This window comes from Rhinatrema bivittatum, chromosome 3, assembly GCF_901001135.1.
Source record: "Rhinatrema bivittatum chromosome 3, aRhiBiv1.1, whole genome shotgun sequence".
In the NCBI taxonomy this organism is placed as follows: domain Eukaryota; kingdom Metazoa; phylum Chordata; class Amphibia; order Gymnophiona; family Rhinatrematidae; genus Rhinatrema; species Rhinatrema bivittatum.
Window position 1 is genome coordinate 553089161 of NC_042617.1, and position 14542 is coordinate 553103702.

General features: G+C 44.2%; 1 protein-coding gene across 1 annotated transcript in view; it reads right to left on the reverse strand.

Moving 5' to 3' along the window:
• Positions 1 to 184, reverse strand: part of LOC115088650 (G-protein coupled receptor family C group 6 member A-like) — a 38316-nt gene extending 38132 nt beyond the window's left edge. Inside the window, exon 1 of the mRNA XM_029596911.1 lies at positions 127 to 184. Coding sequence (XP_029452771.1) covers positions 127 to 184 — 58 coding nt within the window. The remainder of the gene's footprint in view (positions 1 to 126) is intronic.
• Between the last annotated feature and the right edge of the window lie 14358 nt (positions 185 to 14542).

Here is a 14542-nt window from a genome sequence, read left to right on the forward strand (position 1 = left end):
AGCTGGGCTTTATTTGATGGGCCCAGGACAGACACTGAATGAATTGGGGGGGGGGGACAGCACAGTAATTTTTCACATACTGCAGCAAAAAAGCTAGCACCGGCCCTGACTAGGACTAGGCTTCACCTGTACCAACTTCTTCCCCCACAGGTTCATCCTTTGAGTTTTGAGACTGGTAGGACATAGGTGAGAAGTGCAGCAAGAAACAATCAGGTGGAGTTGGAGGATAGCAGAAATCAGGACAAGCAGAGGTCAGGGCAGGCTGCAATCAGGCAGAGTCAGAAATATGGGCAGAGGTCCAGGCTCAGACAAAATGCTGCGCATTAGGCTGGAGGCCGGGGTCCAACACAGGGCCTGATCCTGGGCCCAAACCCAGACTTGACAATGCAGCCCAACCCAGAAGCTTGGTCCTTATGCCTGGGCCTCAACTTGTTCCTAGGCCAGGTCCCAAATGCTGGCCTAGGCCAAGGTCTGAGTCCAGTCCCAATGACATAGCCCAGTGAGAGGCCAGGTTCTGATGCCGTTTCCTATCTTTTAACCAGTTTTTAATCCACAACTTTTTTTTTAATCCATGACTTTTAGTTTTCTTAGAAGCCTCTCATGAGGGACTTTGTCAAACGCCTTCTGAAAATCCAAGTATACTACATCTACTGGCTCATCTTTATCCACATATAGGGAAAAATAACCCATGCTATAGTTACACAGTTAAGTTCCATATTAGGTGTTACCACCCAAGAAAGAGATCTAGGCGTCATAGTGGATAACATATTGAAATCGTCGGTTCAGTGTGCTGCGGCAGTCAAAAAAGCAAACAGAATGTTGGGAATTATTAGAAAGGGAATGGTGAATAAAACGGAAAATGTCATAATGTCTCTGTATCGCTCGATGGTGAGACCGCACCTTTAATACTGTGTGTACAATTCTGGTCCCCATATCTCAAAAAAGATATAGTTGCGATGAAGAAGGTACAGAGGAGAGCGGCCAAAATGATAAGGGGAATGGAACAGCTCCCCTATGAGCAAAGACTAAAGAGGTTAGGACTTTTCAGCTTGGAGAAGACGGCTGAGGGGGGATATGATAGAGGTGTTTAAAATCATGAGAGGTCTAGAACGGGTTAATGTGAATCAGTTATTTACTCTTTTGGATAATAGAAAGACTAGGGGGCACTCCATGAAGTTAGCATGGGGCACATTTAAAACTAATCGGAGAAAGTTCTTTTTCACTCAATGCACAATGAAACTGGAATTTGTTGCCAGAGGATGTGGTTAGTGCAGTTAGTATAGCTGTGTTTAAAAAAGAATTGGATAAGTTCTTGGAAGAGAAGTCCATTACCTGCCTTTAATTAAGTTGACTTAGAAAATAGCCACTGCTATTACAAGCAACAGTAACATGGAATAGACTTAGCTTTTGGGTACTTGCCAGGTTCTTATGGCCTGGATTGGCCACTGTTAGAAACAGGATGCTGGGATTGATGGACCCTTGGTCTGATCCAATATGGCATGTTCTTATGTTTATTAACCCCTTCAAAAAAATGATGCAGATTTGTGAGGCAAGACTTCCCTTAGGTAAATCCATGCTGACTGTGTTCCATTAAACCATGTATTTCTATATGCTCTGTGATTTTGATCTTTAGAATAGTTTCCACTATTTTTCCCAGCACTGAAGTCAGGCTCACTGGCCTATAGTTTCGTGGATCGCCCCTGGAGCCCTTTTTAAATATTTTGGGTTATATTGGCCACCCTCCGGTCTTCAGGTGCAATGGATGATTTTAATGATTGGTTACAAATTTTAACTAATAGATCTAATATTTCATTTTTTAGTTCCTTCAGAACCCTTGGATGCATACCATTCAGTCCAGGTGATTTGCTACTCTTTAGTTTGTCAATCTGGCCTACTAGATCTTCCAGGTTCACAGTGATTTGGTTCCATTCATCTGACCATTCACCCTTGAAAATCATCTCCGGAACAAGTATGTCCCCAGATCCTCATTAGTAAACACAGAAACAAACAATTCATTTAGTCTTTCTCAATGGCCTTATCTTCCCTAGGAGCCCCTTTAACCCCTCCATCATCTAATGGTTCAACCAACTCCCTCACAGGTTTCTTGCTTCAGATATAGTTTTAAAAGTTTTTATTAATAGTTTTTGCTTCTATGGCCAACTTCATTTCAAATTCTCTCTTAGCCTGCCTTATCAATGTTTTACACTTAACTTGACAATGCCTATGCTATTTTCTATTTTCTTCAGATGGATCCTTCTTCAAATTTTTGAATTTTTTTTTTTGGTTAAAATAGCCTATTTCACCTTACCTTTTAACCATGTTGGTAATCGTTTTGCTTTCCTCCCACCTTTCTTAATGCGTGGAATACATCTAGACTATGCTTCTAAGCTTTAGGATTCTCTTAGTATGTGGGCCCTGGGCTGAGGTGAGAGATGGTACCGCCCACGGGGAGGAGCCCCGTGAGCCTCACCGTTGAGAAGCGAGGTCTCAGTGACGTCAGATACAGTATCAGTCTAGAGTCTTTATTAAAAGAGATAGAGGCACTACCCGCAGAGCGGGGGGTGCTAGAGAGGAGGTCACACAGGCCCAGAGATACAGGGTCAGTGGAATGGGGGATGCCCAGAGGGAATACCTCTGAAGAGTTGGAAATGGTCTGCAGAGCGGGGTACACCGATGAGGTCTTCAGTAGAGACGGTAGTGGTCCGTGGAACGGAGTACACTGGAGATGGTCCTCAGTAGAGATGATAGCGGGCCACAGAGTGGGGTACGCTGATGAGGTCCTTAGTAGAGATGGTAATGACCCGCAGAGCAGGGTACACCAGTGAGGGTCTTCAGTAGCGGTGATAGCAGTCTGCAGAGCGGGGAATACCAATGAGATTCGCAGTAGAGTTGGTAAAGGCTCGCAGAGCGGGGTACGTCTGAAGGGGTCCTCCGTAGAAATGGTAATGGTCCACAGAGCGGGGTACGCCAGAGAAATACCCTGTACCTCACTCCGAAGGTCATCAAATATTCACAAGAGACCACTGTTCTGTTCGTACGTTTCATGTTGAATGTCAAAGTGGCCCCTAACCCCCTACACTAATACCTAAACCTCACCTCGAGTTACTAGGTGGGCCTACCATAGGGATACAAATACCTATCCAGGGAGATGACATTATGGCCAGTCTCTCTCTCTCTCTCTCTCTGGTTGAATACAGGTCTACACCTATCACACAATCTGAAAATGTTATCACAATTTGCATAAACCACATCCCTTTTGCTATCGCATGTGATACTTACCGCATTTTGATAAATCCAGGCCTGAAAGTGGTCTGGAGTAAATATCATTTTATTGGTTTTTTTTCAAAAAGTACTTAAATGCTTTCTTCTTGTAATAAATAGAAACTTCTTCACTTCCGTTTGTGTGTTGTTTTCTGCTTTTTACTCTTTTTTTTTCAGTATTCCTTTTTATGAAACTACAAGGTAGTAATTCAAATTGATGTCACTGCCTGTATAGTTCCTCATGTTTCTAACCGGGGAGAATAGTTTTTTATTGATGATAATGTAGGGGCAGATTTTCAAAGGCTACGCGTGAAACCCGAGAAAATCTGCCCCTGCGCGCGTGCAAGCTCCGGGATGCGCATATGTCCCAGGCTTGCAAAAAGGGGTGGCCTGTGGGCATGGCCGGGGGCGTGGTGGCAGTTCGTGGGCGTGGCCGGGGGCGTGGTGGCAGTTCAGGGGCAGTTTGGGGGCGGGGTCGAGGCATAACTTTTACAGCAAAGGTAGGGGAGGATTTAGTTAGGGATGGGGGTGGATTAGATAGGGGAAGGGAGGGGAAGGTGGGGGGGCCAGAAAAAGAGTTTCCTCCAAGGCCGCTCCGATTTCAGAGTGGCCTTGGAGGGAACGGGGAAAGCACGCCGAGCCCGGATTTTATAACATGCATGCGGCAGCGCGTGCATGTTATAAAATCGGGTGTAGATTTTAAGATCTGGCCCATAGCGTGACAGACCTAGGAATATGGAGCAAAGATGGAACTTCCTAGTGCTGATTTACTCTGCAGAAAAGGTCTCAAACATGAGTCACCAGGATAAAAGGCTTTTCCTGCCTCCTTCCCTGCTTTTGGGTATTGAGTGGTCCTTCATGAGAAACACTGTAGCCAGCCCCCTTCCTTGTTCTCCCCTTGCAATAATCCCAGGACCCAGGAGTCTCTGAGGGAACCTTCTGGCCAGAGTTTAAGACTCCCTGAATAATAATCCCAGTGTTTAAGCAGTCTCGGAGGAAATCCTCCTGGCAACAGTCCAAACCCCCTTGGTAAAATCCACAGAAGTCAATATCCTAAAAGGCTTTGTCTGGCTACGTTCAGGATTTAGCCCGACAAACCCTAGTGCTGAATGTCCTGTCCTGCTGAACGGCTAAGTTGTAGCAAGGTAAGTTATTACCCTGTTAAAAATTGGCTGGATAAAAAAAGAGGAAGGTTGGGGTATTCCACTGCAGAGCTGAAATTTACACGGATAACTTTTGGAAAAACGTGGGCCTAAAGTTAGCAGGATAACTGAAAAAAATAATGAAATAAAATGAAACAAGCGGAGAACAGCAACCGATTTCCATTCCCTTCATCCTCCAATAAATGAAAAACTGTACTGGGCCAAGCAGCTCCCCCCCCCCCCCACTCCCCCATCCCAATGAACATAACACTGCGCAGCCCAGCAGCTTCCTTCCTCTTGATCCCAAATGAATCTTAAATTGTCGCTGGCCAAGCAGCCTCCCCTGGCCCAAAATGAATAAATAAAATATTTTAGTTGTGTGGCTCCCCTCGGATCCTCCCAAATCTCCTCACCCCCTGCTAGCTACCAAATATCTCTATGAAAAACAGTGAGAGAATGAGGGGACAGTGTCCTATAGTGGATTGGGGACAGTTTTAAAAGATAGAAAGCAGAGTACGGCTAAATAGTACATTTTCCCAATGGAGAAAGGTGAATAGTGGGGTGCCCCAGGGATCTGTTCTGGGACCACTGTTTTTTAATATATTTATAAATGACCTGGAAATGGGAAAATGAGTGAGATGAACAAATTTGCCAATGACACAGAATTATTCAAAGTTGTTAAATCACAAGAAGATTGTGAGAAATCCCAAGAGGACCTTGCAAAACTGGAAGACTGGGCATGCAAATGGAAAATTACATTTAATGTGGCCAAGTGCAAAGTGTTGAATTTAGGGAAGAGTAACCCAAATTATAGCTACACAATTCAAGGTTGCACATTAGGAGTCACCACTCATGAAAAGGATCTAGGCATCATCGTTGATAATACGTTGAAATCTTCTGCTCAGTGTGCAGCAGCAGCCAAGAAAGCAAATAGAATGCTAGGGATTATTAGGAAAGGAATGGAGAATAAAACAGAGAATATCATAATGCCTCTGTATCGCTCCATGGTGCGACCTCATCTTGAGTGTTGTGTGCAGTTCTGGTCACAAAAAAGATATAACAGAATTAGAAAAGGTACAGAGAAGGGCGACCAAGATGATAAAGGGGATGGAACAAATCTCCTTTAAGGAAAGGCTAAAGGCTGAGAGAAGATATGATAGGAGTCCATAAAACAATGAGTGGAGTGGAACAAGTAAACATTTATCGGTTGTTTACGTTTTCAAAGAGTACGAAGACTAGGGGACACACAATGAAATTACTAGGTGGTACATTTAAAACTAATAAGAGAATTTTTTTTTTTTACTCAACACATACTTAAACTCTGGAATTTGTTTCCAGAGGATGTGGTGAAAGTTTTTAGTGTAGCTGCATTTAAAAAAAGTTTGTAGAAGTTCCTGGAGGAAAAGTCCATATACGATCATTAAGGTGGAGTTGCAGAAATCCACTGATTATCTCTGGGATAAGCAGCATGAATCTATCTACCACTTGGGATCCTGCTGGGTACTTGTGACCTGGATTGGCCACTGTTGGAAACAGGATACTGGACTTAATGGACCTTTGGCCTAACCCATTATGACAAGTCTTAACGTTCTTATGTTCTTTTGAGAGGCTCTTTTCTTCTGCCTTTGGCCTGAATTGTAAATGGCAGTACAGCTCACAGCTGTACCTCCATTTAATATTCATTTATTCCCTTCACTCAGCACTGATTGGTCCCTTCAGTGACAGCTGTCAGTGAAAGGAGCAAGCCCCAGAATGCGAGTTCTTTTCTGCATTGCGTTTTGCTCTGGGATGCCTCTGCTGGTACTTTGCTCTGGTACTTGGGATCTTCATGTGGCTTTTGGTCTGTGAGGAAGGATCTGCTTCATTGCAGTAGTCAATCGGGGTGTGCATTCGTTTCCAACGTATTGGCAATCCGTAACGTATAGGGTCATATTCGTTGTATTCATGGGGAAGAGAAACGTATCGCGATTCTCCACAAATACAATGAATCTTCACTGAATTATTTGGCCATCTAAAGGAGCAAATTTAAACAAACCCCCCACCCTCCTGACCCCCCCAAGACTTACCAAAACTCCCTGGTGGTCCAGCGGGGAGTCAGGGAGCCATCTCCTACAGCCATGCCGTTGGCTGCCGGTATTCAAAATGGCACCGATAGCCTTTGACCTTACTATGTCACAGGGGCTACCGGTGCCATTGGTCGGCCCCTGTCACATGGTAGGAGCAATGGATGGCCGGTGCCATCTTGTGCTCCTACCATGTGACAGGGGCTGACCAATGGCACCGCTAGCCCCTGTGACATAATAAGGGCAAAGGCTATCGGCGCTATTTTTATTACTGGCAGCCGATGGCCCGAGTGCAGGAGATCGCTCTTGGATCCCCGCTGGACCACCAGGGACTTTTGGCAAGTCTTATGGGGGTCAGATACGTTGCATTCGGCAAGGGGCCCCCCGATACGTTCATTCTTATTCGTTTCCCGGCTGACCCTCCTGATGCCCACAAGACTTGCCAAAAGTCCCTGGTGGTCCAGCGGGGGTCCGGGAGCGACCTCCTGCACTCGGGCCGTCGGCTGCTAGTATTCAAAATGGCGCCGGTAGCCTTTTGATTTAAAAAATGGTTCTAGTTCCAAATTTGACGGTAAAGCCTGTTGCATGTATCCCTTTGTTTAATATTTTATTGTAAAGCCTGTTGCTGCATTACTGTTTAATGTAAACCGAGGTGATGTTCTGAACATGCCGCGGTATATAAAAATCTCTAAATAAATAAATAAGAACATAAGAACATAAGAAATTGCCATGCTGGGTCAGACCAAGGGGCCATCAAGCCCAGCATCCTGTTTCCAACAGAGGCCAAATCCAGGCCACAAGAACCTGGCAATTACCCAAACACCAAGAAGATCCCATGCTACTGATGCAATTAATAGCAGTGGCTATTCCCTAAGTAAAATTGATTAATAGCCGTTAATGGACTTCTCCTCCAAGAACATATCCAAACCTTTTTTGAACCCAGCTACACTAACTGCACTAACCACATCCTCTGGCAACAAATTCCAGAGCTTTATTGTGCGTTGAGTGAAAAAGAATTTTCTCCGATTAGTCTTAAACGTGCTACTTGCTAACTTCATGGAATGCCCCCTAGTCCTTCTATTATTCGAAAGTGAAAATAACCGAGTCACATCTACTTGTTCAAGACCTCTTATGATCTTAAAGACCTCTATCATATCCCCCCTCAGCCGTCTCTTCTCCAAGCTGAACAGCCCTAACCTCTTCAGCCTTTCCTCATAGGGAAGCTGTTCCATCCCCTTTATCATTTTGGTTGCCCTTCTCTGTACCTTCTCCATCTCTATATCTTTTTTGAGATGTGGCGACCAGAATTGTACACAGTATTCAAGGTGTGGTCTCACCATGGAGCGATATAGAGGAATTATGACATTTTCCGTTCTATTAACCATTCCCTTCCTAATAATTCCTAACATTCTATTTGCTTTTTTGACTGCTGCAGCACACTGAGCTGACAATTTTAAAGTATTATCCACTATGATGCCTAAATCTTTTTTCTGGGTGGTAGCTCCTAATATTTATTTATTTATTTATTTATTGATTGATTGATTGATTGATTGATTGTTATACCGAGTTTCATGATAGGCATCACATCAACCCGGTTTACAAATAACAAGGAGTGTAAAGCATAACGTAACGTAAAAAACAATATTTTCAATAAGAACCTTGAACTTTAAATACAGTGAATCAGAAAAAGGGAGAGGGAAAGTTACAAAAAACAAGGAAAATAAACTTGGGATGGAAGGGGAGAAATTGAACAGCACAATATTTACATTTCAGCCTATTGATACATTAGAATAGCAAGTGAAAAAATAAGACTATGAAACGGTACATAGGTAATCAAATGAATAAATATGACACAGTTGTGAATGGTAATAGTATGATAAATATTCAGCAGGAATTAGTGAGAGAGGGTTTGAGGTTGGTTGGAACCTAACATCGTGTAACTACAGCAATGGTTATTTTTCCCTATATGCAACACCTTGCACTTGTCTACATTAAATTTCATCTGCCATTTGGATGGCCAATCTTCAAGTCTTGCAAGGTCCTCCTGTAATGTATCACAGTCTGCTTGTGATTTAACTACTCTGAATAATTTTGTATCATCCGCAAATTTGATTACCTCACTCGTCATATTCCTTTCCAGATCATTTATATATATATATTGAAAAGCACCGGTCCAAGTACAGATCCCTGAGGCACTCCACTGTTTACCCTTTTCCACTGAGAAAATTGACCATTTAATCCTACTCTCTGTTTCCTGTCTTTTAACCAGCTTGTAATCCACGAAAGGACATCGCCTCCTATCCCATGACTTTTTAGTTTTCGTAGAAGCCTCTCTTGAGGGACTTTGTCAAACACCTTCTGAAAATTCAAATACACAACATCTACCGGTTCACCTTTATCCACATGTTTATTAACGCCTTCAAAAAAATGAAGCAGATTTGTTAGGCAAGACTTCCCTTGGGTAAATCCATGTTGACTATGTTCCATTAAATCATGTATTTCTATATGCTCTACGATTTTGATCTTGAGAATAGTTTCCACTATTTTTCCCGGCACTGAAGTCAGGCTCACTGGTCTTTGCCCTCACTATGTCACAGGGTCCAACCAATGGCACCAGTAGCCCCTGTGACATAGTAAGGGCAAAGGCTATCGGCACCATTTTGAATACTGGCAGCCGACGGCCCGAGTGCAGGAGGTCGCTCCTGGAACCCTGCTGGACCACCAGGGACCTTTGGCAAGTCTTGTGGGGGTCAGGAGGGTCAGCCGGGAAACGAATAAGAATGAACGCATGAACGTATCGGAGACCTCCCTTGCCGAATGCAAAGTATCTGCCCCCCCGACAAATACGAATACCGAATGCAACGTATGCCGTCCCTCTGCACATCCCTAGTAGTCAATGAATGATCTCAATCTTGACCAAGTCATTTTCATATATCTTTCTTTTTGAAAAAAGTATTTGTTATTTCATGATTGCTAAATATAACAAATGTTCTCTTTACCAACATCTAAGTGGTGATCCCAAGAGGAGAATTATCATAGTATACTTTGCTTATTAGTAACATTTTATCTCACTTCCAAAAGTGTGTCTCTTACATAAGCATAATATTAACTCAGAAGTTATGTGCTTTTCTAAGATGTGCTGAGGTAGATCTTCAAAACATACGTGGCGTACTTTTGTTTGCGCCACCGACGCGAACAAAAGTACACCAGATTTTATAAGATACACGCGTAGCCGCGCGTATCTTATAAAATCCGGGGTCGGCGCACGCAAGGCTGTGCAAAATCGGCAGCCTGCGCACGCCGAGCCGTGCAGCCTGCCTCTGTTCCCTCCGAAGCCGCTCCGAAATCGGAGCGGCCTCGGAGGGAACTTTCCTTCCGGCCCCCCCCCCCCACTTTCCCCTCCCTTCCCCTAACTACCCCACCCCCCAGCCCTACCTAAATCCCCCCTACCTTTGTTGGGCAAGTTACACCTGCTTGAGGCAGGCGTAACTTGCGCACGCCACCCCGGCACAGGCCGCAGAGCCGGGGGACTCGGGACCGCCCTCCCGGCCCGCCCCGGACCGCCCCCTGCCCCCGGACACGCTCCCGGACATGCCCCCTCCCGCCCCTTTTAGGAAGCTCCGGGACTTACACGCATCCTGGGGCTTTGTGCACACCGGCGGCATATGCAAAATATTCGCGCCGGTGCACAGAGGTTTTAAAATCTACCCCAATGCCTTTTAGTATGGAAATATAAACTTCTAATTCAGCAAAGTTTTCTTAAGAGTGTTCGTTCCCATATCCATGCTTAAAGGAGAATTCCCCCATTTTAATGCTGTTTTAAATTGTAACTTGCCTTGATGATGGTTCGAAAAGACGAAACATCAGATAAAGAAATAGAATAGAAGATAATATTCCACTGGTCTGGTGGTGCAGTGGCAGTGCTGCACATTGCTGTGCAGAGGGTTTAAGATTGGATACTGCCGCACCCCGGCTGCATGGATTGTGTGTGAGGGGGAAGAGGGAAGGGGAAAGGAATTATGGATATCAATAAAGACGACAGCTGGGTAGCTGGATGTAAAGCTCATGATACTGGGTTCTGGAAGGTTCATGACACTGCAAGCATCAAACTGGGCAGAGTGGGAAGGTGGATTTATTAAAAAAGAGGGGACATTTCCCAGTAGTTTCAAATCAAGGCTCATGGTGCCAGAATTGCAGCATTGGTTCTGATCCACCTGGAAGAAAAAGGAGGAAGGAACAATTACAAGGCGAAAATGTTTTTTTTATATAACATTCCATTATTAGAACTGAAACAGGGAGAGCCTCCCCCACTCCCTCCATTGTGGGAATCAGATTGTGCCACTGCTAAAAACACTTTCATCCTTACGCAGTCAATCTTACATAATTTTCTGTCATTGCAATCTGCAGGTGCCCATTCAGCAAGGAAAAGGTGGTTCGACAAAGTTGTGGTTTAAAATAAAAACCGGAAAGAATGATAGCAAGAAAGATATCAAAGGAAGAAAAATATCCACCACTTCTCACCCTCCTGAAAAGAATAAAGAGAGAAAGTGAATAGGCCGCAGGGTGGCACTCTTACTGTGCATCCACAAATCTAGGCAGCAATTTCGTGTCTGCAAACATAGAAAGACAGCACTAAAAGAGCTTTGAGGCTTGAAATCTGTTGTGCCTGTAAAGTTCCCATATCGGATCCAGAAATGCTCCTGTACATAGCTTCACTGCCTGCTCCTGTCTAAGAAACAGACTCCCATATCAAGTAACACTGTCCAACTCTCTTCCTCTAGTGTTCCTGCTGATCATTATCCCGCCAAGTTAACAAATACTTTAAGGACTTTAGAAAGCTTTAAAGTGCTTATCTTAGCTCTAAATGTGAGAAACCTATTTCCCTACCCTTTCCACAACCTTTCCAAGATGATTAATTCTAAATAAAAATGCATATTATATACAGCACTCTGCTCAGGAGCCTGTATTTGCGAGCTCCGGTGCTCCTGCTTCACTGGTATTGGCAAGGCATGTCCCGCAATTGCTGGTGAATGAGACGTAGTTCTCTTGGATCCCGTTCTTAGCAGGTTTATAGCGCCAGGCTCCTAGCTCAGGTGGAGGCCTAAAAGGAGCAGGATGAAAAAAGAAGAAAAAAAAATAAATCTTCTGTTCAACCTGAACTAATAAGCGACTTTACTTCCCTCTGAATCTTTTCAGTTGGGTCACTAGGAAATCTTCTATTTGTAGTGTCAGACATTGAACACTGAACCTCTGCGACAAATTGCATGTTTCACAATCTTCTTTATACCCTGAGATAATAGCAGTGCATTTTCCTTTAGACAAACTGAAATACAACCTCAAAATATCTTTCTCCAATGTGGATATGTCATGCAAAACCAATTATTTAAATGCATGAATGTGTGGATTTAATGGGCCAGGTGGCATCGAAATGGGTTTATTCTTTTATTTATTTATTCCAATTTATATGCCACTAATTCCATTTTGTTCAACATAGCTTTCAATAATAAATACATATTTATTTATTTATTTATTTATTTATTTATTTAGTGATTTTTTTTTATATACCGCGGCATGTAAAAACATCACCTTGGTTTACAATAAACAATAACACAGCAATAAGCTTTACATTCAACAGGAAATACAGTGTACAAAATGGTTCAATTATTAACAAGAATTTAAAACAAGTACAATAAACCAATGAACGAATGCAAAGAAGAGTTCAATGTTAAATAGTAAGTCGAGTGTTAACCATGAGATCATGTGAATCTTCCGGAACATACATATATCATATAACATTAAAATGATAAAAATGTGAAATCAGACATAAGACAGATCACAAGAAAGCAATGCGGTGCTTTTGGTGGCAGTAGTAGCACTTCTAAGGATGACGACCCAAAATTTGAGGTGGCTGGGGGATAAGCGGCCCATTCTATTCCGACACCTATGGCCTGGTGATATCTCAGTGAACTAGGGAAATTGATTCCTTTTTTTTTGTCCCTAGGTAATTTCAATTTTTTCTAGTAGCTTTGCCTTTCCATAATTACTTAATTAACAATCTCTCTAAGGAAAAGGGACCAGAACATATGCAAAACACAGATAATCATGGGTACAACATGCATCTTGATTGATGTGAGCACTCCCCACCAAGAAAGAAATGGTGACACTATATTATTTTCCTCCCTGACCTAAACACATCTCCTGCCTGCTTTGTAGAACATCCTTTAATTGCTTCAAGATGCTCTTGTTAGTATCAAAACTATTCCCATTTGTCTGTGACCCCATCTTTGGGTGGCTGCTGACCAGTGATGGGGCCATAAAGGGGTGTGCTATCTCTTTGAGGCTGGAACTACTCCTGGCGAGCTGATACGCAGTCTCTTAATCCCAGGGCCTGGATTGGATCCTTTATTGCTGGGGGGAGAAATTATCCTACTGGGCCTGGAATGGCAGGGTGTCTTGCTTTTTTTTTTATATATACCAACATTGGATCTGAGATATCACATGGGTTTATATTCAGGTGCTGTAGATATTTCTCTATACCCAGAGGGGTTACAATCTAAGTTTTGTACCTGAGGCAATGGAGGGTAAAATGACTTGCCCAAGGAGCAACAGCAGCACTTGTACCCTGGTCTCCTGGTTCATAGCTCACTGCTCTAACCACTAGGCTATTCCTCCTCCCCATTTTTTCACTCTTTACTTCCTCCTCCCTTGTTTTACTCTTTTTTTCCCAGGGGAGCGGTACATTTATCCTCACTGTCGGCCGATACAGAAAAATCGCAGGAGAGCGGGCGAGTGCCCGCTCTTCTGGCACGCGCACAGGCCACTCTCCTGTGCGCGCGATTCAGTATTTTAATTAGAGGCGCTAGGGACACTAGCGCGTCCCTAGCGTCTCTTTTTTGACGGAAGCGGCGGCTGTCAGTGGGTTTGACAGCTGATGCTCAATTTTGCCAGTGTCGGTTCTCGAGCCCGCTGACAGCTGTGGGTTCGGAAACCAGACACCGGCAAAATTGAGCGTCCGGTTTTCGACCCGCCAGCGGCGGGCCCATTTTAAATTTTTTTTTTTTTTTACTTTTTTAAACTTTTGGGACCTCCAACTTAATATCGCCATGTTATTAAGTTTTTTACTGCTTTTCTGTGCACTTTCCCGGTGTCGGCAGAAACTAGCGCTTACCTTTGGGTAGGCACTAATTTCTGAAAGCAAAATGTGCAGCTTGGCTGCACATTTTGCTTTCTGAATCGTGCGGGAATAACTAATAGGGCCATCAACATGCATTTGCATGTTGCGGGCGCTATTAGGTTCGGGGGGGGTTGGATGCGCATTTTGGACACGCTATTACCCCTTACTGAATAAGGGGTAAAGCTAGCGCGTCCAAAACGTGCGTCCAAATGCCGGCTAACAGTGCGCTCAGTCGGAGTGCACTGTACTGTATCGGCCTGTGTACGTGTTGTATGTGCCCAAAAAATAGACTGGAGCCCACTAATTGAGTGTCCAAAATTAGAGTATTTACTGATGTATTTACTTACAGTCTTTACTCCTTCTGTGCATGCGTCTCATTTGCCAAAGCCAAGGAAACATCCGCCCTCCAGGGTTCGGTCAAGTGAAGTTCCCAAGTGGGCAGGGTACCCTTGGAAGGGCAGAACTGGTAAAAGATGAAATTACTGTTTCTGCACGGAGAATCCAAATCTTCTCCCTCCCTCTCCTCTCCAATGTCTCTTACTCACAGTTAGGGATTTAGGGGTTCATTTTCGTAGCGTATCGCACGCGATAGCTAGCTCGGGGCGGAGTCGGCCCTGGAAGAGGAGGAGTTGGGGCGTCGTCGGGGCAGACGCGGTGGAAAGATCGCTGGCTGCGAAAAGGTAAGAACCCTTTTCGCTGCCAGTAGTGCGCCCAATAGCATCACCTTTTACGATGGCGCTATTGGGTGCGAAAGCCAGCAGTGATAGCACCGCGGAGGTGCGATCGCTGCCGGCTTTCACAGGCCCGCCCCCCGCTTCGCCCCCCCCCTGCCCGCCGTTAGCGCCGGAATTCACTATTCTCTGCGAGAATAGTGAATCCAGGCCTTAATCATATTCTTTCTT